The 23688-nt window shown below is 39.9% G+C and overlaps 2 protein-coding genes across 2 annotated transcripts; one reads left to right on the top strand and one right to left on the bottom strand.

Moving 5' to 3' along the window:
- Positions 1-290: 290 nt before the first annotated feature.
- Positions 291-15652, bottom strand: ppap2d (phosphatidic acid phosphatase type 2D). The gene is made up of 6 exons (XM_067477141.1): positions 14860-15652; positions 4290-4447; positions 3826-4112; positions 3639-3696; positions 2048-2224; positions 291-1839 (listed from the first exon to the last, which is right to left on the bottom strand). The coding sequence occupies exons 1-6, from the start codon at positions 15065-15067 to the stop codon at positions 1735-1737; spliced, it is 993 nt and encodes a 330-aa protein (XP_067333242.1). The 5' UTR covers positions 15068-15652; the 3' UTR covers positions 291-1734.
- A 150-nt stretch (positions 15653-15802) lies between these two features.
- LOC137099834 (uncharacterized) lies at positions 15803-23623 on the top strand. Its single transcript, XM_067477142.1, has 5 exons — positions 15803-15940; positions 19413-19568; positions 20048-20113; positions 20575-20638; positions 20873-23623. The coding sequence occupies exons 1-5, from the start codon at positions 15851-15853 to the stop codon at positions 21214-21216; spliced, it is 720 nt and encodes a 239-aa protein (XP_067333243.1). The 5' UTR covers positions 15803-15850; the 3' UTR covers positions 21217-23623.
- Positions 23624-23688: the final 65 nt, after the last annotated feature.

The raw sequence follows: 23688 nt of genomic DNA on the forward strand, positions 1-23688 counted from the left end.
TTAAATGTTCATATGCTTTTTTCATTTATTTTTGATGAACTTGCAAAGATTTTAAACAAACATTTTCCAAGTTGTCATTATGGAGTATTGTTTGTAGAATTTTGAGAAAAATAATGAACTTGATCCATTTTGGAATAAGGCTGTAACATAATAAAATGCAGAAGTTAAGTGTGAATACTTTCACACTGAAACATAAATCTTATAATCTAAGTTTAATTAAACTTGCTCTTGTAGGGATTAGAGAGGCCGTGGCGGTTCACTTATAAAATAAAATGACTTAAGAAGTTACAAACATTCAACATTCATTTTATTGGTTTGGTTTTTTGAGTACAGTGGTTATTCGGCCTGAATGGCACATTCACAGATAAAACAAACAACAAATAAATGAAAACACGAAAAATATAGCTTTATGATAATATCTGTGGCTCAGTCTAGTAGTTATAACAGATACAATAGTAAGTCTCCGTACCTGATCAACACAAATGTAAATACTTACATAAACACGTAAAAACTCTGCAACAATGAAACTAATACTTTTGAAATTCTGTGTGGTTTATGAAATAAAATCGCTATTTATATTCAATTTCAATAATTATCATTAAAAAAACAAATAGTGTATGAGTCTGACATTAACAAAAATAAACACTGATTATTCAAACTCGTGAGAAAAAAAGCATATAATATTGATTATAATTAAAGGGTTTTGTTAAGTATGTTCAAGTGCTATTAATAAAGATGCACAGGAGGGCCACTGGCATCACAACGACATTGGCTCTCCTGTCAGAGTGGTATAAATCAAGGTGCAGCTCAGAGACTGGAGTCGGGGGCAAAAGTCAAAGGTCAGGTTAAATTCAGTCAAACCTCCACCTCTGAGACACAGTCAAAGTGGTTAGTAGAAAAGTAGCAGTGAAGGAGAAGAAAATCCCCATATTCCTTCCCATCACTGCCTTTGTTACTCAAAAAAGAAAGATAACATTGTATTACAGAACAAATACTGTTTTCTTTTCTTTACAAATACAGATTAATGTTTAGTTGTAGTGACACAGGGCAGTCTGATTAGAGCAGTGGCACATCAGAGACTACTGAAGGTACAAACTATTAGTTGAAGCCAGTGCTTGTTCTTTGTTGCTGCCAGTTCTGTCACTTGGTCCAGAGTTGTCTTCACATCTAAGGTCTGATGGTGTCAGTTCACAGGTGCAGGGTAATGTTTACCATTATGGGCAGAGGACTAAAGAAACTGGCATTTTCTCTGTCACCCAAGACCAAAGAGTTTTGCTTTAAAACGTTTACCAAATACACTGACCAAATGCCTCCATCACAGATGAAAACAAGTTCAAACTGTCAACTATCAATATTAGCAGCTTCCAAAAATCATCTTGAAAAATAGACCTTTTTTTATATATAAAAAAATATCTGTCATAGTACAATACAGTTCTTTTCACTGGACGGGTTTGACTCACAGTCAAATGTGCTTGTTGTGTTTAACATGTGTGAATCTGTGTGAACTTGTTAAATTGTTTTTTGAATGTACATGTGCCTGTATATCAGTATAGCCAAAGTAACAAGCATGTTAGATTGTCCTCCATCACTTTTCATCATATCCTTCTCTTGGAATTATTTGCCTTTCATCATAAACTAGTTTTTTCCCTCTTCTCTGCTATTTGACATTATCCCTGACTCTCTGCAGTCCATCTTCTCTTATCTTTTGACTTCTGAAATGATGGCATGTGCCTGCTAACAGACAGTTTGCTGGCTGGACAGTGGACTCTCCAGGGACATGGTTGTGGGAGACAGGTCTGGACGAGTGCGGGGCTTAAACATGGAGGAGATGTAGAAGGCCTGAAGGCAAAGACACAAAACATGTCAGTAGATGTACACAGACCACACGCACTGTCAATCATTAACTGTTTATAAACACCAAGAGGGATCAGAGTGGGGAAAGGAGACTATTAAGGTAATTCAGTCAGCCGAGAGCAGAGAGAAAAAAGTCCCGTGAAGTCAGAGATAAGTGTTATTTAAGACTACTTGGACAACGTTTTCAACATACCACCCAGTACGCAGTAAGGCCTCCTTGGATGAAGCCTGTAAGGACATCGGTGGGGTGGTGACGGTAGTCAGAGATGCGGGTCAGGCCAGTGTAAATGGCAATCATCACTAAGAGGAACTGTATTAGTGGACGCAACAATCGAGCTCCTCGCCATGACAATCGTGCCTGCAGGTAGAACTGCAAAAAATAAGAAAACATTTTTTTAATATCCCGACGCTGCTAATCACTACAGGATGGATCTAAGCATTTGGGTCCTTGTGCAAAAATGTAATCTTCAAAATCACAAACTTGTAATTATGTTTAGTGATTCAACACAAACACAATTCTTTCAATGAAACATGGACATCAACTGAGTCTGCTGCCCAGAGGAAGAAAAGAAGCTTGGAATAAGTCCTTTAACACTATCTAAACCCCATTTCCTCCTTTTGTTCCACCCTTCAGATGCAGGGAGAGCTTAATAAGGTAGCTTGGGGTCTCTCTGAACCTATCAACCATTGGGGAGCACATGGCCTGCATTCCTGGAGTGAGGGTTGGCCTCATTAGGTTTTTCTCTCTCTCTCCTTCCCCAGCTGAGAACAGGTGTCACTCTACCTTATATATAAGTAGCTGGCAATGGACCGGGTGGCATGTAGATACAGGTTGGATGCATTCTTTCTATGTTGTTGACAGTCTGAAATGCTAACTACAACAGTAAACAAGAATACAAGGGTAACTTGTTTTTCTCAGAGCACTTCATCCCTTCAGTTCTATAGCTGCTTATTCCTCTTATTCAATCTCCTCCTACTCATCCAGGTCTCTGTCTAGGCAGAAGGGAGGAGCTTCTTTCATTTGGACTGCTATAGTGCATTAGGCAGTGATTCACTTCCTTCAGTTTAACTGTACACACTGAAGTTTATAAGTTACCAAAAACTATAATATAGGTTTAATGAGGGAAAATGTGTGAGAAATCTGAACATTTTATAGTTAATAGTGTGGTTTTGTTTTCCTCTAAGTATCATTTATCTTCCACAATGCACCAGAGCAGTGTGAGAGAAAGATGAAGAGATGGGTTGTGCCGTAGAGTTTAGAGGGTGTCTATTGCTGAAAGAAGCCTGTCGATCTCTCAGCAGGCATATTCAGCCATCCACCCCCTTCTCTAAATGAGAACCACAACAAGGCCTCCTCTGTCTGCCTGGTCTCTTCATCTATTCATGCTCCCCACAGAAAACATTCTCTCTCATTCTCTAACTCGCCCCCCTGTCTGTATCACCAGCTCTTTCAGTTTGAAGCATGATGCCTTTGGTGAATTGCTGCTCTCAAGTTCTCTCCCCTCACTATTTTTATCTGTGAATATATTTAACAGCACATGTCTTGGTGAGTGTTTACACATGTTTAATTATCATATCTAGTTAATGGTTGCACACAGTGTTCTCACTCTCTTGGGACTGGTGTCTGTGATTTCTAAAACGAAAGTAAGAGCAGTAATATTCCCTCAACATGATAAACACGAAAAGAAATACTGTAATTATACACAAGCTCAGTTGAATGTGAAGGTCAGATTTCAGAGGTGTGTGTTTGGTTGCATGTGTTTGTGCAGGTTCAGGTAACTTACTGCCAGATAGAGCATGGTGTACATTGCAAATGAAGCATGGCCAGAAAAAAATGACTTCCTGAAAGAGAAGATCAACACAAGATGCAGCGAGTTAGACATTAACTCACAGGGTCAAGCAACTTTATACCCCACCTTTAGTAAACACACAAAATCATTTCTAAGCAAAACCACTCATGCGCACACACACCTTGCCTCCTCCACCATCTTCTGATTAGGCTGCCTGCAGGTGACATGGGGCACATAGCTCCCCACAGCGCAGTTGATGGAAGCATAGGTGATGTTACAGATAGATAGGAAGTTGGGTCGCAGGCGTCCCACACTTAGTTTGGCCATATTGGTGAGAGACTGGCCCACACAGCAGCCAAACAAAAAGCTTCCAAGCTCCTTATACAGGCAAGACACATAGCGGTTTCGAACAAAAGCCCGTGAGTGTACACCTCGGAAACGCACCCGGTAGCATTCGCCCAGTGCGATCTGAGGAGACAATAGAAACTGGTTATCATAACTCACACCTTGCAGCTGAACAAATACTGTAACAGGGAAAGTATGTTTGTTTTACTCTTGCATCTGCGCTTCATTACACTAATTTAAGTGATGACAACTTTAACTCACTGTGGTAAGCTTTACTGTTACAGGTATTATTGATCTTACCGCTAGACCAGTAATGGCTATACCGCCAGCAATGAGAAGGTCATCAGGGATGGCCTCTCTCTCCACGTAGGGATAAGTGATGCTAGAGTCTCCACAGAAGAAGCCTCGCCTGTACGGGGTTACTGCCTTCAATTCACATGCGAAGAACGGGATGGAAGCTAATGATAAGTAGAAAGAGAAGGGGAGGGTAGGCAGACAAAAAACAAAACATTGGTTAATGAATGCATGTTAGCATGTGGTCTGTACAACAATGATCACAGAGAGACAGATAAAGAAGGTACCACTGGCAAAGGTACCACTGGCAAATAATGAAAATAAAAATCTTATTACCCCAAGGAGGTTGCTATGAAAGGCAGTTGGGAAGCGTTGCAGAGTGCTAGTCACCATGTGACATAATTTCCAAATTCCCAGAGGATTAAACATTCCACAAAAAGCTGTTTCCACAAGAGAAACAGGGAGAAGGAGAAATAACATAGAAAGACAGACAGGAAGATGAGCAGTGAAGACAGTGATGAATTAAGATGAGGAGGAGGAAGAAAGTGATAGAGAGCATGTTACAAAGAATATTGCAGAACAGTGCCAAAGGTAGACAATGGATTCCTTTTAGGAAATGAGGTCTTGTTCGACTGAAAACCACGGACTTTGAGTTTAAACAGTATTTTCTGCATGGTTACTAACTCTAAGAATTCTGAATCAGGTGAGTGGGACTCAAGGTCTGGCTTGCTAAAGCAAACAAACCCCTGACGGTCAAAGTTCGCTGGGTGAATGACTCGCAGTAAATTAATGATCACAAAAAGGTAGAGAGCATTTGTATGTCCCCAAAGAGGGCTGAGCTGTATAGCTTTGTGTACAAATGTACTAACAGCCAATCGATCTAAATGCCTGGCCAGCCTGCCCCAGTTCTCTGTCCCTTATCCCATGTCCCCTTGTCACCCCTTGGAATGCAGCAAGAACATGGGACTAATCATTAACCTCTGTGCCTCTCTCTGTCATCCCAGGACTGCTGGTTGGCTGGAACGCACCCAGGCCAAAACACTGCTTCAGCAATGGAATCTCTCAGACTACGTGACTGAGTAGTACACAAGATACACATTGAAGATCAGGCCAAAAGGACTACACACAAATACACACACAAATAACGGCATGAAAACATGTCTTAAAAAGAATAAATAAACCCCTGTTGACAAAAGGCAGGACATGGATACCTTAACCTGGTATGCTTAGTTTAAACAATTTGTTATAAACCATTAGGTAAACAAGTAAAACATCCATACTGCTCTTTTAGACTCACTGATCAACCATACTAATATACTATGGGACTGAATTATTGATATTATAGTGTATTTAAAAGTGTGTGTTAGTGACCTCTGTAGTCAAAGTCATGCCGCCCTAAGAGAAAGACATAACACAGATAAAAGGCAGCCCACTTCCATTTATTTTAAAATGGGCCTGAGTAAGGAAGTGAGGGAGGGACTGGAGAGGGAAACACATTGCAGGCAGATAGCAGAGGCTGTGACGCCAACAAAGAGAGGTAGAGATAGGAAACGCCTCTCATTTGACCCTGATCTCTCACTCATCTCATGCAGTCGCCACATATGCAGGCGACACCTCACACACTGCTAGATGAATTCAGCTCAGTCACGCACTGATATACAGTACCTCATTTACATACAGGTCACCTGCAGTACAGGTGCTGTTTTGCTAGAATATTAATTTGTGATTCTGCATCTATTTATCATTCACTCTGAAGGTCTGGCGTAATCATCAGAATTCCTGCCCTATAACAAATAATTGTTGAATCTTGTCAAACCATTGAACTACTGTGGATTTCTTACATTCAATCCAATATAATTGTTTTACCAAACTTGTAATGTTGGATCCTGCAATAGACTCTTGCCCAATGAAAGCTGGGATAGGTTCCATCTGGTCCACGACCCTGAACAGGATAACCGGTTACAGATAATGGATGGATGGGTTGAAGTACTAGTAAACACTTTTGGCAAGCAACAATATCAAAAAGTTATGTTGCATGAGGGTTCCCTGATTTTTTTCTACTATCTGCAGAAAATGCACAATACATGGTGCCAATGATGTGATCTAATGAGCTTGCTTTTAAACATATTACTAAAAACATTAAAGTCACAGCTAACAAAAGCAAGTCATTTTAACACAGACTGAGACATTTTCTGTGTGTGCGTGTGTGTGTGTGTGTGTACATGTGTTAAAATGTATTTTATAAATATTAAGTTAAAATTTTCTCACTTTTTTGATACCATATAGCAACATTAACCATCCTTTCTGTGTGTCCTCATGAGATTACATAGAATGGCCAGGCCTCTCTTAATAATCAATACTGCTGCATTGACAGAGAGGTAATGGACAGATTCTCCATTAAGGCCCAAACACTTGGCAACAACAGAAGGAACATTGACTTTTTCTGAGATAATCTTCAATACATATGGAGGTTTAATGGGAACCATGAAGCCTGCCAATACAATGGCTGTATTGTTTGCCCATTTTTGCATAACTGTTTGCAAAGCCTCTCAATAAAACAAATCCATTAAATGTACACAAACCTATGCTGTGTCACAATTTCTCAGTGCTGAATAATAATAAAGCAACAATGCTATTACCCACATATATGTTTTTTAGGAGCTGCAGGATCCTGTACACATTACAAGCCCCTATGTCACAGTCACCTCAACACAACTACATTTTCACAACAAGATACAAAAACACCCCAGAGACATCTGTTAGGCAGCTGTGAGCAAATATCTGCACCTGGCCAAGACATGCTCAAAAGAGAGCCAGGCCAGGAAGGCCTACATGAAGGGACCCAATAGGAGGCGGAGGAGTGGGTTGGCTCTCAGAGCCAGGCCAAAATGTGCTGCTTGCTGGGCCTGACACTCAGAGCAGGAATGCTTTCAAATAGTCAAAAGGAACAGAAAGAAAGAAGGGGGAAAGAAGAGAGGGAGGGAGGAAGGAGAAGAGGAGGAATGAGAGCTGTGGGGATATGTGCCTCACTCTGAAAAACTCTTCTGTTTCTAATTTACACATCTATAACCACAGCCCAGAATGAGCTCACTGTGAGAAGAGAACAACAACTGAAAATTTTAACAAACATTAAAAAAGTACAAAGTGATTAAAGGCAGAGAGCAAAATGAGAGGGCAGGTGGTAGTAATATTGGTAACCATCTGCTGACCAAAACAGAAACTAGGCTAAAATGCATCACAAATAAGGGGGAGAGCAGTAATACTGGAGTGAGAGAAAGCTGGAAAGATGGAGCCAAGAGAGATGCGGCATGGGTTTCACTATGAAGAACAGACGGAGGCGATTAGTGGTGGTTCTGGAATGTGAGGGTCAGAGATCTGGGCTCTGCTGAAACCCGCTCTGTAAACACGACCCTGCCTCAACCAGCAGAATACCCCCAAATACACATAGAGATGCAACACGCTTGGAAACATACAAAAACCACACATAGATGCAAACTAACCAAACCAGCAGCCACATAGACAACCAAACAAACCACAAAAGTACCACGAGCATCTAGGAAATGGCAGAACCAAATGAACCAGGCTAGAGCCAGCAAACCACACAAAAACAAACCACCCTAAACATATGCATATCATTATCGCAGATCTAAATTAACTTGTGTGGATGCTGCTGCTGTTGAACAAACAGCCTGTCCACAGATAAGCATGACGTTCAGCCTACAGCTATATCTAAGTCACAGTAGTGGCTGTGACACAGTAATCTGTGTCATTACAACCAATAGATTTTGATTGCACAGGCTTTTTTCTACATTTGCCCTTCGATAGAACTGGAGGACAGACAATTAGTGACCTGTCAGTAGAGGCCCATGTGGCCTGCAGCTTATACTGGGCTGAGTCTGGGCTATAACCCAGCTTGCTGCAGCACACTTGAGGGGTGGCCAGGTATTGCTGGGCCCCTCACTAGCCTGCATGTGCCAATGTTTCTTAACAACAATTTAAGCTGATCATTTACCTTCAAGGTACATTTGCAAAAACAAAACAACAAAAAAGCTAGTAAACTCTCTAAAAAACTAGCTATCTCTGAAGTTACATTAAGCCATGTCGCAGCCTGTCTAACATGCTTTATAAACAGCAGTATGCTGTTGGACTGTGTGGAATTCTACCATTATTTGAGCAATAATGATTTTACACCATAAGCTACTCTTTATCTCTACTTTCATCTAATCACTATTTTGTTTGAGTCAGCTATCCTCAACGGGAAAGCCAAGTTTTTGATGTCTCACCTGGTATAAAGACGCCTTTGTTTAATGAGGCAGTCTGGAACGAGACTGTGTGCAACATCACAAAAGCTCAAGTAAACAGAAAAACACAAAGGAACACACACAGAGTGGAACAGGCAACACTTGGAGGTCATTCACACAAAGACTGTGGTTATGAATGGAAACTATAAATAACAAACCAAATTGAAGTACCATGGGTATATGTGTAATTATGTGACTGTCCTGGAAAGTGGTTCTTCCTGTATTTGCTTACTGTCTGAATCCCAATCATCTAGGTGTGGGATGTGATAGAGCGGTGCCCCCTGGCACTGACACAACAGATCTGTTTTGTCTGCCCTGGTGGAAGCACAAAAAGATTATATAGTGAAAAAAGTGACTAAGGAGTCATAAGTCCTGGATCTTAGGTAACCATTTGCTATCAGCATCTGCTGTAGATGGACTTCTTACATCGTCTATAAGTAAACACAGACTGCTTCCTTTATCATGGCACATTAGGCGCTCTCCTCCCCTATTAAACTCATCAATTTTAAAAATAGCATACTTTTTATCCATCAATCAGGTAGACACCATATACACAAAGTATATGGTAGACATTTTGCTTCCACTTCCACTAACACACCAGCAAAGCTGTTGCTTGCCCATTGCACTGTAACTATTGCCTCTGGCCAGTGGGGACATGCTTCCCACAGCTGCTTCTGTTCTTTCCACACTTCACTGACCTGCTTCCTGGAGGCTGGCCCTGGAGTTCAAGGCATGTGCGGTGAGGTCTGAAGTGGGCTGACTGTGTGCCTGTCTGATTCAGCAGGAACATAAAGAACCTGCCACTGTGGTATGTACCTTAGAGCCTTTAAAGGAGGATTCCTTTGGTTTTTGAGGTTTAAAGGTAAGGGTGTGCACAGTGAGGTGAGGACTGGCCATCTGCAACATGACAACAACACAAGGCTGTGATTTACACTGTTGGGAGGGCGGTAGTAATGTATGTATGGAAAGTGTTGAGGGCTGCAGGGTGGTTTTGTCAGTTTGTTTTGGTTTGAAGGGAAACATGCAGCTGGAGCAACTTCAGAGTGGAGCAGAGGATGAAGGAAGGCAATGCTCCAGCAGGTGAGATGTGCCACATGATAAAATGGTCTTAATGAGTAACCATGCGATGCTGCCAAGGGGTACTGTCTAAATCTCATAAAAGGGAGACAGACAGAAGACATTGAGTCATTAGTTTTGACAGACGCAAAGGCGGGACTACCGGCTGCATTCGGATTCCGGTAGATACTTTATGGTAAGCCTCTCCAGACCCATTCCCGCTAATGAGCAGTGAGGATTAGAGTGCTATCCACATCTTTATTTGCTCGTTACAGCTAATGCCTATGGACCACTCTGGGCACTTATGGAACCGTCACCTAGGAGAACATTGCAGCTGTCTCATTAAAAGTAAATTTGAAGCTATTTGCTGTCTAAATCTTTCATATCCTTCTCTGAGTACTACTTCCTCACTAGGACATAAACAGACAATGTATGAGACGATCCCTCAGGCGTCCCTGGTTCTGACCTCTGACCCCTACTGTATATCCTAAACCCCTTCTCCCCTTCAACGCCTCATTGTACTCTCCCTCCCTGGGGCTATTCACTCATTCAGGCTCTTACTTGTCCCTCAGCCTACAGGCAACTGAGATGTTTCCAAGTCTTGAGCTAGCTCTTGGGTACTAATGGGTGACAACAAAGTGCAGCAAATGTGCCCATGAAGTCTGTCTAAGAAAGGGGGTGTAGCTAATGGATTTCTGTAACAGTGCAATGTCATCAAATAGTGCATTAATACACTGACAAGAAAAAGCAAACAAAATTATTACTTCCGCTAGCTAATGATGAATTGACTAAGCCATTTGTAATGGCTCTCTATATGTAAACCACAGACCATTGCCTATGTGTATCATAACTGGGAAGTGGTTTTCATCAAAGCTTTGAATATGCAGCAACACAGTACCAATCAACTTGTCATCCCACAACAGGCACGTCAGCTGTAGTAGTTTTCATGTTGGCAGTCACGATGACGCATACACACACCAACACCCACACCCACACCCACACTTTTACTCATAAGCACACACACAAACATAAATGCACACAAATATGCCATTTAATATCGCTGAGCTGATACACATCAACATGCTGTGACGTGACTTCTTACTGTCTCACTCACTTGGCAGCTTTTACTGCCAAAAGAACAGAACCAGGAATCCTCTAACATAAACCCGCCACCCGCCCAAAACGCACATGCAGACATAAAACACACACACACCTCACTACACTGCTAAAACACCTATTTTTCCCAAACAGTCTGTCTGAAAAGAAGAGGAGAAAAAGAGAAGGAGAAAAAAGCAGTTATAAGCTGGAAAGAAGTAGCCCTTTTGAATTCAGATCAGCCAGGAAGATACTGGACCTCTTGTCCTGGCATGCTTCATCATGTCGAGAACAAAACACAAATGCAAATCACCAGATTCCAGCTTTCTCTTTTTATAGTTTTCAAAACCTTGTTTTGCTTTCACTATACAGTGACATCACTTTCTTGTTTTAAACAGACAAATCTAATTTAATGTATCAACAGAGTAAATCAATTGTATTTTGTGTCACGTCCAATTATTCCTAATTACCCAAATTCCGCAATACAAAAAAAGGCAGTAACTGCCTTTACTGGGGTGATGACAATGTAAGGAACACCTGTGCAGGAGGGGAAACAGTAGAGCTGGGAGACCTGTCCCTGCATGCTTGTTAGATAAGACAAACACTCGACACCTCCTGGCCTCTGGGTGGCTGGACACTAGATCTTAGATGCAGCCACTGGGCGCAGATTGACAATCAAACCCCTACTGTCCCACCCAGAACACATTCAGACATAAAAAGACAAAAACAAGCACTTAAACACATTAAGGCATTTGCATACTGCAGCTTGCACAGAACTTACTGACACTGATCTGATCCAGAACAAGTTATCTCTGTAAAGCATTCATCAGGTGGATGTCAGAAGATTCCCATAAACACTGCTGCTTTATTTATTTTTTATTTAAAGTACTATTTCTATCACTGTTAGACAGACACAGTGTTGAGAAACAATATAATCAGGTAACTTGAGTCAAAGCCTGTAGTGATGTTCGGAATATACCAGTAGTCCCATCATGCTTAGTGCCACACCATACTGGCTTTATGTTGAAGCAGTGAAAACTGCAGGACATTGTGGAATTCTTCTTCAGCTGATAACATAATGAGGATGGATGCCTTGGGGTAAAATTCCACAATTACAGCAATGAATGAGTCCCTTTACTGGATTAATCATACTGGTGGGCCTTTTGTCTGAGAATATCTCAAGATGGTATTTTTAAGGAAAATTGGGTTAGGTGGAGATAAGATTAGAGTAGATTAGCTAATGAAGGGTCCAATTCATTTCCAATAAGTGATGTCATTTACTGCTAGTAAATACCACAGATGAGTCAAAGTCAGGCATAATAAATGCCTTGATGTTTAACAGGGTACAGTCAGGCAGAAAACAATCTGTAAGTAATCTAATTACTAATAGGTTGAAAAAGCAGAATGTGTGAGTGTAATTGTATACTAAAACCTTATAGTTTTATAATCCTGAAAATTAAGAAACTGCCAACCAGGATTTTCTTGCACAACTTGTGGAATTTTACATTGATAGCATAATTGTGAGCTACAACTTGAGGCTCTGTCTCAGTGGTGCAATTCCGTCAGAGGGCGAATAACAGGGTCAGGGCACGCAATTTTGTGAGAAACCAAGTGATGTATTTGGAATGTGTATTAAAAGGAGAACTGAGAGAAACTATTTCCTCTACTGTACTGACTGATGCTGGTTCACCCGTGACATCCTACTCACATAACAAATATAATAACAAGTGTGTGTAGTGAAAGGCTAATAGCATACCTGCAGGGGAAAGGAATAATACAGCAATGAACCCAACTGCCTCACACAGTTGTTTTGTTTGCTTGGCTACTTCCTATGCTTTAACTGCCAACGAAGTTTAGACCTGTCGGTCTGCCTAGACGGGTTCTGCCTCTCTCATGTTTGCTTCTGATCCAGAGAACCACTAGCTCACGCTATACTGATGCTCTCCTGTTCATCATAGTCATGAGAGATGAAAACATAACCCTTGTGAAATAATATTCTCTCTTTTCACAAAGTATCCGAGTTCACATCAGTAGGCACCAAAGTGAGCTAGAGAATTTTAGAGTACTGCAGACCATTTCCCACGTAACTAAACAGAGTAGTGAAGCAAAGTAATTACTTACATTTAAGTACATTCAAATCCTATGAAAGGTAGTAGTTACAGTTTTTCAGGATACAGTTTTTTTTTTGGGGGGGGGAAGGGGTGTGTGTGAGGGGTTACATTACTGTACCAGCTGTCATCTAAAAATTATTGTCAGACTAAAATTACAATAAGTGTTAAAATGTGGTGTTGGTGGTGGTGAATACATTAGCACTGCTGCCTAACAGCCAGAAGGTTGTGGGTTCGCAGCCTGGCTGTGGCCTTTCTGTGCAGAGTTTGCATGTTTTCTCCGAGTACTCCGGTTTCATCACACAGTCCAAAAACATGCATGTTTCATAAATTGGTGAATCTAAAAATGCGAGTGTGAATGGTTGTCTGTCTGTCTCTCTGTGGCCCTGTGATAGACTGGCGATCTGTCCAGAGTGTACCCCGCCTCTCGCCCGATGATAGCTGGGATAGGCTCCAGCCCCCCGTGACCCTAAACAGGATAAGCAGTTACCGATAATGGATGGATTTTAGTGGCAACACTTATGTAAGTAAAGGATATGGGTATTTTATTTCTAATGAAAATTTTAGCTTAACTATTAATTTATGAACTCTGGAGGTACAAAGAGAGAAGGTGTAATTGTAATGACATTACAGAAAGGGGTGTTGGTGTATGGATTTTTGACTGATCTTATCCCGCTGGGCTCTTTTCTTTTATTATGAACTGTAAAAGCTGCAACAATTGGTTGAGTAATCAACAGGTCGATTAATAAATATATCACCAATAATTTAATTAATTGATTTTTTTATTATTTTTTTGTCCTTTCAGCTTATCCTGTACATTCAGGGTCGACACAGTGGATCATTGTCCGCATGTGGATTTGGCACAGTTTTTACACCGGATGCCCTTCCTGATGCAACCCTCTTCAATTTCTACCGGGCTTGGGACCGCCACGTGGTTTCAGATATTTGTCAAGGAAAAATGCCAAACATTATTGTTCCAGTTTCTCAATTTGCAGGTTTTTCTTGGTCATATGGACAAATTGAATAAAGTTTTAAAAGTTTGCTTGAACAATCAATAGTCATCAATAGTCAGTCATCCATATAATAACTGTCAACCATCTCTACTGATCTGTCCCCATTTATCAAATGAAAATGCAAAACAACTCCATGTTAACTTTTCTCTATTGTATGTTGAAAATGTTTTGCTTTGTAATAACTGGTCTACAAACAACTACTGAGTTTCTGTTGTCATAGATTCTAACAAACAAAACAATGTATTACGAAGAATTAGTTAAACATTAAATTAATCATTATTTGTCATAAATTTCCTTACCAAATTCATTGGAAATTTATGTAGGCCTGCTTACAAAGAAACTCGTCTTGGCCAGTTCTCTGTTATGATGAGGTCAGTGTCCCCTGAGTTCCTGCCGATTTGTTGATACAGATGTTTCTAATTGTCCTTGTGAAAACTGCTGGGTGATCCTATCGAAATATTATGGGCACTGCAAATTATTTGTGACATTTAGTAATTCTGCATTGAGAGGGCTAAAAGCCCTCACAGTGTACAGAGGTAATTTTCGGCACGAGAGCACAAGCAAGGGCATGCCTTTATCCCAATTCCCACGTTCCTCTCCCGGGAACTTTAGGGGTTGCCATGGAAACAGATGAATTCCCGGGACAACTGTACTCCTGCCAGCAGAACCCCCACCTTCCTCCCTCCCTCTTGCCCCCACATGCACCGAGGGGAGAGTTTTCTGCCCCTTTGAACTGTTTCTATTTGACTTCTGAAAAAAATTGGAACTGCGTTAACTTTAACAAATCCTTACTGGGGAAAAAAGTCAATATGAACTTTCCAATGTGCGTGCAATAAAAAGAGAAGCAGACAGAGGCTGAGGTTTGATAAAATCATGACTGAAAATTGCTGCAGTTACAGTTAATGTTGTACTCACGAAATCAACATGTTAATAAGTGTTTCCCTGTAATGCTAAAACAATTTAAAATATATTTATAAGTGGGCCCACTCTAATGTATTCTTACCGACAATAAGACATATTACATCCAAACAGACAAGCATCTTCCTCTTCGTGCAGAATGAGCTCTCCTCCTCGGGCTGAGTAAGAAAATGCTTTCCAGCGCCGTTCTCCTTCCCTTCCCCGGCTCCTCCACTCTCAGCTAACCGCTGCTGGAGCTCCGCGTCCCGGGCCAGTGTGTTGCAGTGGGCATCAGTGGAGTTGAACTTTTGCATGTCTGTAACTAAGTCAGCTATTGACAACTTGTTAAAAGTAGTTGCAGTTCTCCCGGTCAGTGGTAGATATCTTCCCAAAGTTTTCAATCCCGTCGTCGGTGCAGCACATCCATGTTCACCGTTGCTCAAAGCTTGACAGCAGCAGGCTTGTCAACCTAGCAGCTCGCTTGATGAGGCAACTTAGCGTTGGGTGCGGAGGAAAAGAAAAATGGGAAAAGTAAAATCCAAGCCAGTAAAAAGTCAACTCCAACAAATTGGAACGTGTTGTCCTACTCTCTCCAAACGTCCTGAACGCACACGTTTTGGCTCATATGTCAAACAATCATGAATGGAAAACAGAACTGGTTACAACTTTTCAAATAAAATCCTTTCTTGGCGAATGCTTCCCACGCCGTCGCTCGAGTGGTCGCATTTATTTTTGGCTTAGAAAACTGCTTTATTTCCGGAGTTTTTTTTTTTACCCTGGAACTAGTAAAAGTCCGCGGTAACGATCGAGCTGAAGCTCACGACATGTTCGATCCACCTGACCTGACAGCTGTAAGGATGGTTACGTGCTGTAACCCAAGCATCTACGACTACTGTGCATGTCCCACACTGAACCAATCCCTGAGCGCGTAATGCCGCTGATTCAACATTCCACGCCCACCGCTGAGTGGACGACCAAGGAAGGGCGGGAGGCTTAGCCATGAACATATCGGCAGAACAGTGGTTGAGCAAAATAAAGAAAAAAAACCCCGTGTCGCACAAAGCAGTGTTGGTACATGAAGGTAGAACCAAGTACCAATGCTGTGGGGCACTGACATTCCTCTGAGAAACACCACAGAGGAGGCAATTCCCCACGTGGAGTTGGTGTCCTCTGGAGCCTGGGACCAGGTGAGGGGTAACAGGAGTCTTCCAAAGCAGGAGCTTAAGGAGAATCTGATTTATTGGCTCAAACAAGCCTGCTGACAAGGCAAACATAACCAGTAATAGGTTGGAGTGAGGGACCAGGGCCTTATGAGAAGGAAGCACTTTAAAAGAGACCTGTAAGAGATTCCCTTAAGGCATGAGGAGATACTGAACAGGTAAAAAGACGTAGAGAAGGCATCTAGGCCAAGGGGAATGCGCAAATGTGTAAATCCCCGAGTGCTCAGAAGGAAAGAAAGAGACATTGGGCGTTTGTCTGGGGCTGTAAGAAGGGCCATGGTGGACCATGGCAACCATGACCCTGCCAAGGAAATTGAGATTTTGCTTCTACAGACCCTTCTGAAAAGGCACATTAGCTAAACATTGAACTGCCTAATTTTGACAATTAATGTAGCTTAAAAATTAGCATAATTTAGCCTACTCTGTAGTGACCTATTAATTTGTTAGCTCAACAGAAAAAGTAGCCTGTTATTTAATATGATATTTATTGCACCTTCTATGCACTCAATAATATTTTCCACAATATAGATTCCTGAGGTTTGACTGCCTGCCATTTCATTTCAGACAAAATAATATACATGTAGGCCTAGACAGACAAAAAACAATCTTAACATACAAGATATAGCAGTATTCCATAAAACTTAAAATAATAACAAGCATGGGTTTGTACTGATTTCGCAGGGATCTGCTCTTGGTTGTTGTAAGTAAAGTCTGCTCTGCACACGGAACTGTGGGTTGGATGTCTTCTGCCACCTGGTGTTAAAACCGAACATCTGTTTTTGCCAGCATTTTAAAACATGGAGCTGTCATTAGGAGCTCAATGAAAAATAATTCTATTATCTTACAACATTAATTAGTTAACAATAAATTGGTTAATGTTAACATATTCCAATTGAATTTAGAGTTACATTTGAAAAAGCATTCCAAAATGGGAAAATTTGTACTTTGAAAGTTTATAATGAAACTGAAAAACACCTTTAAAGTTTAACTAGCGTTTTTTCTATTTCAATCTTTTTTCCATAAACTGCATACTGCAGCTGTAGCCTCCCACAAACCAAACCTTGAAGTCATCAATGTTCAGAATTTTGTCTTTTTCTTAAAGCCCATACTATAATTCAACACTAAATAAAAAAATATAAAAATATAGATTTAAACTAACTTTTAGATGAGCAGTTAAGCAATTATGCTTTGTGTGCATCACATGCCTGCTGCTAATTTACAGTAAGAGCCTTATAGTATTGTGCATATTGTGCATAAATATTTACATGAACACCAATTAATGAAAGTCCAAACTCCACCATTCAAACTCTGACACACTGTTGTCAAGATCAGACTTTGATAGTAATGGCCCAGATTTCTATCCTTTAAACAAGGCTCCTAGACCTGTGTTTTGTATAGTTAAAGAAGTATGATGTGACCCACTGTGGAATAACACAATGGAAATTAGCAGTAAGGATTGGCATCCCAGTAGGTGAAACAAATGAGCATTGTCCTCTTCAACTTAACTTATTATCAAGACATTTGGACCAAATTTGAAATTGGATCATTTACCACATTAAATAAATGAAAGGTGTAATTTTTTTTTTGTCTTGTTTGTTTATTTGGTTTTGCTTTACCAAGTGCTTGAAAATTGAATAATGTCTACGTGTACTACTTTGCGTCCAAAAGTTACTGTATCTTACTTGTGACTCATCTTTGGGAATCCCTCACTGATTTAATGAAACACACAGGGAAACAATGAGGGACCTGTGACCTTGACATGTGTTTTCGCACCAAACATACAGTGTGACGGTTTTGCATTTACTGTAGGTTAAGTGATAAAACAATAAAACATATTGTTATTATTATTGCCGTCTGTCATTTTCTACGTTTTATTGCATTATTGATTTATATCCACTAGATGGCTGTAAATCATTGTTTGTGGTGAGAAAATCAAAGGACAGGAATATGCTGTATGTCAACAGTAATAGCAGAAGGGTGGATCTAAAATGGCTCGGGTCACACTGATTCCTTGCTTTGTTATTTTGTACTGTAGGCTACTGTGACATGAAAGTCTTACATCATCGAAAAATGCAGAACTGAGCTACAAACATTGCTGAAACAACTATATTCCTTCTTCATTTCCATGATTACAGGCCATGAAACACTAGGGATTTCTCACTATTATTTGAAATGTGCACATGACTAGATACTGCTGAATCTTAATAATCCAGTTTCTCTTCTGCTTTTCACATCAAATTCAAATGATATGTTTTGCCTGACTTTGTTGAACTAAAATGCATAGAAATGTGAGTATGTATGGGCATATTGCTTGTTTTTGTGTTACTTGACCATTGTTTGTCATCAAGGTAGCCACCGGGAGATACTATTATGGTGTCTTTGAGTCTCCTGTTCACTGTGATGACACATACCTGAACCAAAGCCCATCCTGTTTTGCTGCCATGAAACTTTCCCCCCGCAAAGTACAAACGGAGAAAGTGAAACCACATTTAATGACCTCAACCAGAATTTAGATGCAGGTGGGAATTTTCAAGAAATGAAAATAGTAAACAAGATATCATGTCATTTTGTGAGTTCCATTGCTAGTTTGTCTGAAGTGTATTATTAAGATTATTAACCACATACTCTACGTTGAAGAAGTATCATGTTGTAAGCACTGTGGGATGAAACAGTATTAGCTTTTACGCAGCGAAGGTGTATTTTCTTCTTGTCCACCTACGTTGTATTATTTTTATAGTTTCTATTCTTATTAATCTTTTATTCAAATATTTTAGTGGCGAAAATCTGTAAGAATCTAGCAAATGAGGTTAAAAGCTTCAACATTCAAATCTAACTTGATACCTTGGATTACTTCATTGTTGTAATCAACCCTTGCTCACATTGTGTACAATATGCTGTTCCAGAATAATTTTAAGCAATTTCTTGAGAACTTGTCTTCTGCAATGTGTAATATAGACACAAGCGAGAAACTGTAAATTGTTGCAAAAAAGTAATGGGAAAGGATATTTCACCAAGATCTAAATAATAAGTTACATAAACGAACCGAATGAGTCATTTGTTTTATTTTTTTTATGTAAAAGCTTTGGTCCCTCATTCTTTCCCCAATAGTAAGTTTTCTTCCTTCTTCTTTCCTTCTTCCTTCTTTTTTGGGTGAGTTGTGGTAAGTAGGAGAAAAGGGCCAGCCCCGTTAGGCAGATACTATCTGGGTCTGTTGTCTATGTCTTCGGTAGCATAGAGGGGAAAGTACCATCTGAATTAGTTTTTGTTCTATAGATACTCAGGGCACGGCAGAACATAGTCAGACATCAGAGCGTCCTCTTCTCATGCACACACTGAGCTCAGGAAGCCAACACACACACACTGCTTTAGTGCACAGCAGAGGAAACTCAGGACCTGTACAGTCGTCAGCTCTTAACATCTGCCTTCCTGTGCTCCTCAGGCTCAGGCTTCTCTGAGCGCTGCCATCGGACTGACGATGCCACAACACACCCGGCATTCCTTGACTCATGTCCTCCTGTTGTGGACCACCATTCTTTCCATTATCCAGGTTGTGTTTATCATCTTCTTCTTCTTCTCAGCTGGACATCATGGCCCGGTGAGACATCTTTAAACTTTTTCAGACTGAAATACCAGAAAGTATCTAAATAATGATGATAATAATGAGTTAAAAAAACTCTTATAACAGCCTTTTCACATTTTAATAAATTACTGAGAATAGGATAAATGTCAGCACTGTTGTGTACCTGAGCAGTACATCTATTCTTTCTTGTGGTTTTGGTAGTAGCACAGCTGGTGAGAAAGACACCACCTGGCTGTGGTCTGCAGCTGGTTACAGACCCCTGTCATCACTTCCAAAGAGTGAAATATTGTCTGTTTAAGAATTGATTTTCAAGAGGGGATGCAGAGTATTACTTGTGTGAACTATAGAAACTCTAGCATTATGGTACGGAAATGGTTTTACATATTTTACAGGAGTATGTTTGGTGAAACATAATTCACTGGGACTTTTGTTTTGCAAAACCCTTTTGTAATATTTATTATGAGCATATTTTGTGCTTTTTTTCCCTTCTCCAGTCTCAGAACAATAGCGCTGTAGCAGCAGAGCACACAATGCAAATCCAGGCAAACAATACACCTTCGGTAAGATAACCAAACTAGTTTGTGCTTCTGTTGTTGACCTGACTGTGACGTGTTATATATTCTAAACGTTTTTAGTTATTGCTATGTTTCTTTAATGCTTTTGTACTCCCACAGGATTCCAGATACACAAATCCTGCAGCCCAAACAAACTTCTCTCAAAATACTCCAATTTTTTTCTGAGTTACTTATTTCAGACAGTCTAACCACTCTCCTTACCTCTTGGAGGAAGCACAGTGACGTCATTACCACATTCGGGGAAATGCCACTAAACTGAACTGTTGTCTCTTCTTTTTCCTTCTCAAGATAGCGTGTGATCTGTTCTTTTCTCACTTTTAAGGTGGAGGCACTTGTCTCATATGTAACATCCGTGTTGGTAGTCTGTGTGTCACTGTGGGAGTCATGCTAGTACTACATGTATTGTTGATATTTTGAGATTAATATAACTCTTATTTTTTTGACAGCCGCCCTCCGATGACAGCGCTTTATTGGGCAAAGGCAGAATGCTTACTTTTGAGGCTGCTCAAGGTAAAGTTATCCTATTTCATGTATTTTCCATACTCAAAATTGTACCCATGGTTGTTCACTATAACCAGCGAGTTGGTGACATAGCTGTTGGAAAAACTGATAATAATTCTAGTTCAATCGCATGTAATATTATCACTAATTACAGACATTTTAAAAATGTGAAATTATCATTCAGCAGAGGATATTAAGAACAAATATATACACTGGTAATAACCACCTTTCTGTCACCCACAGTTGGCAAAAATATTACATGGGTTGCAAAGAGTCCAGATATGGGCCCGGTCTCAGAAAAAGGGGAAGTTCTGAACATAATGAAAGATGGATATTACCTCATAATTCTTCAGGTGACACTGTCTTCATGTAAAGGATCCGAGCACAAAGTCAGCCTGAAGTGGAACAATAAAGTCCTTCTGCAGGGTCAGATTATTACAAACACATGCAGCACAGGTGTCCTTGGCAAGGTAGAGGAGATGTCAGCTGGAGGAACCCTAGCAGTTACCATTGACCCACCAAACAGTGATCTTAACACCACTGAATCTGTAACCCACCTGGATATCATCTACATCCACAAACCTTAGATTGATTGAAAACGGTGCTTGCCTGTTTTCTAAAGCAAGTCCAACTCACTGGACCCATGCAGCAGCTGTGGTCATATGCAAAGATGATACAGTGTACTTTCTTTTCTCTTGTCACTAAACAGACCTCTATATGTGCCTTTACGTCACATGATCACCACATTATTTTGTTGTCTTCCTGCGGACAGAGACAATGAATTAAAGGGCTGAACGCAACATTAAAGACTGTCTTTTACCCACAAGCTGGGTAAAAATCTCACCCCTTTAAATTCTGGTCTACTGAAAAGAAAACCCCACTTAAAATAGAATTTACGGTAATTTAATGCCCAAACATTTTGGCCAGTGAAGTTAATATACAGCTCCAGCATTGATTTAAGGTTGGCATCATCACTACAGTTATGTTTCTCTGCCCTTGTGCGTAATGGAAGACAATTTCAAATTCTTTAAAACTTAACTATGTAGTGTTACAGAAATAATATAAAGTATTCATGGTTGGGGGAGGAGGGTATTTTTGCTGTTATGTCACATAGACGTGAAAAGTATGATTCTACAGGGGTATCTGGGTTTGCTTGAAGTTTTTACATAAATGCCGAGGCGCTGTCTGCAACTTTTGGAAAGGATCAAGTCCCTTGGATGAGAGGCGAGACGTCCTAAAAAACTTCAAGCGAATCAAGTTGTCACTGAACAGCACGTGTGGGAAAAGCTTAACAAACAAAGTTGGATTGTTCTCTGTTCTCTTCCGATAAAGCTAAAAGAGCACATTTTTATTCAGTGATGCAAATATTTAGAGTGAACCAGTTTTACTTGACTGTTTAAAATGTGTTTCCTTTTTTTTTTTTTTTTTTTAATGTGCAGTAGTTGACTCCAAGAATGTATTATTCTGAAGTGCCACATCTATTGGCAGAAAACCTAATTTTTCCAAACTGTGTTATTTGCACAGCTTCTATTTGCTACAGGCTGATCTATTTTTTGATATTGAACTGTATGAATTATATATTTATGTTTTATTTATTTATTTTGGGGATTTAAAATATATACAGTATACAGGTATACTGTATTCAATAATTAAGTTTTATGTGCTGGTGAGATAATAACCAATGGATGTGTGTCACTGTATGCAGTGTGTGTCATTATGTAGAATACAGTTATTGTTTATGAATCACTGGAATGTATGTGCAGTGTTTCTTTATTATATATTTCAATGATATGTAGCATAAATTGTACAAACTAAACAACTTGATTGGTGTTAAAAAAATACAAACACATAACTATAGTAATAGAGATTGTAATGATTTTAAGAAATCTAATTAATTTATTAAGCACTCACGTAAAAACCAAGAACCACAATCACATACATGAGTATTATATTTTCATAATCTTAAATTAAAAAAGTGAAAATTAGAAGAGTGAAATTACTTGACAGAACTAACCTCTGATTCTTCTTCACTACTTGTATCACACATTATGACACGTGAAATCACAAGTAACGGTGGTTTATGCGGAAAGTTTCATGTGTTAAGAGTAGAAGAAATATTTGGCTTTGTCAGTGATTTTCATTTCTTTCTTGGATCCCTGATTAATATGTTTTATATGATTATTATGTTTTTATATGTGTTGTGCATTTGTTCTGGGAGGCTCAGTGGATTTTTCATTAAACCTTACTATGTCAAACTGACTGATGCATGCAAAAAAAATTTAACAATGATATAATTAAACCAACTATATTTTCTTATTATATTTGAGGTGTTTAAATGCCTCAAATATGGAACTAAACAGAGCGAATGAAATTGCATTGATGAATAAACTTGATTGAGTCATTTTCGAGCGCATGACTGAGAGGTTATAAGTTCATGGTGGGACCCCACAGATAATGAGTCAGTATTAGAAAGTTACAGTGGGACCCATATGCTGTCGAAGAATATGCCCTTCTGATCCTGAAAAAGCAAAAATAGAAAATAAATTCCTTACACAAACAACCAGCAGCAAATCAACTGACCTACATAACAGCATCTCCGATGCAGTACACAAAAGGTCACTGGAAAATGATATTACTCATCACAGCCCATGCACATATTTTCCAAGTTATCAAAGTTTCATATGAAAACTCCTCATCTCCATGCCTCAGCCACAGTCTCAGTCCCATATCTCTCACTGCCTGTAGCATTAGCTGCTGCCACCGCAGATTTCGATTACAGAGAGGTGAGGTCCAAGTTGATGAATTCAAAAGATAACAGATACCACCCACTGTGTCTCTTTCATTATAGGCTTCAGTATAAGTTATTTTGTTCCTACCCTTGTTTTCCATTGCCTCAATATAGATAAATGGTGTATCCAGATGAATGTTTGTGGCAGTTTTTCTTCAACACTTTCATCATTTCCACGCTAACGTCACTGACAGCGCTTGCTTACACATTCTGAGATGTTTTAAATGCGCAGTCATTGGATCACATCTACTTTATAGCACAGCGACTATAT

Source organism: Channa argus, chromosome 15, assembly GCF_033026475.1.
Source record: "Channa argus isolate prfri chromosome 15, Channa argus male v1.0, whole genome shotgun sequence".
NCBI classification, from domain to species: domain Eukaryota; kingdom Metazoa; phylum Chordata; class Actinopteri; order Anabantiformes; family Channidae; genus Channa; species Channa argus.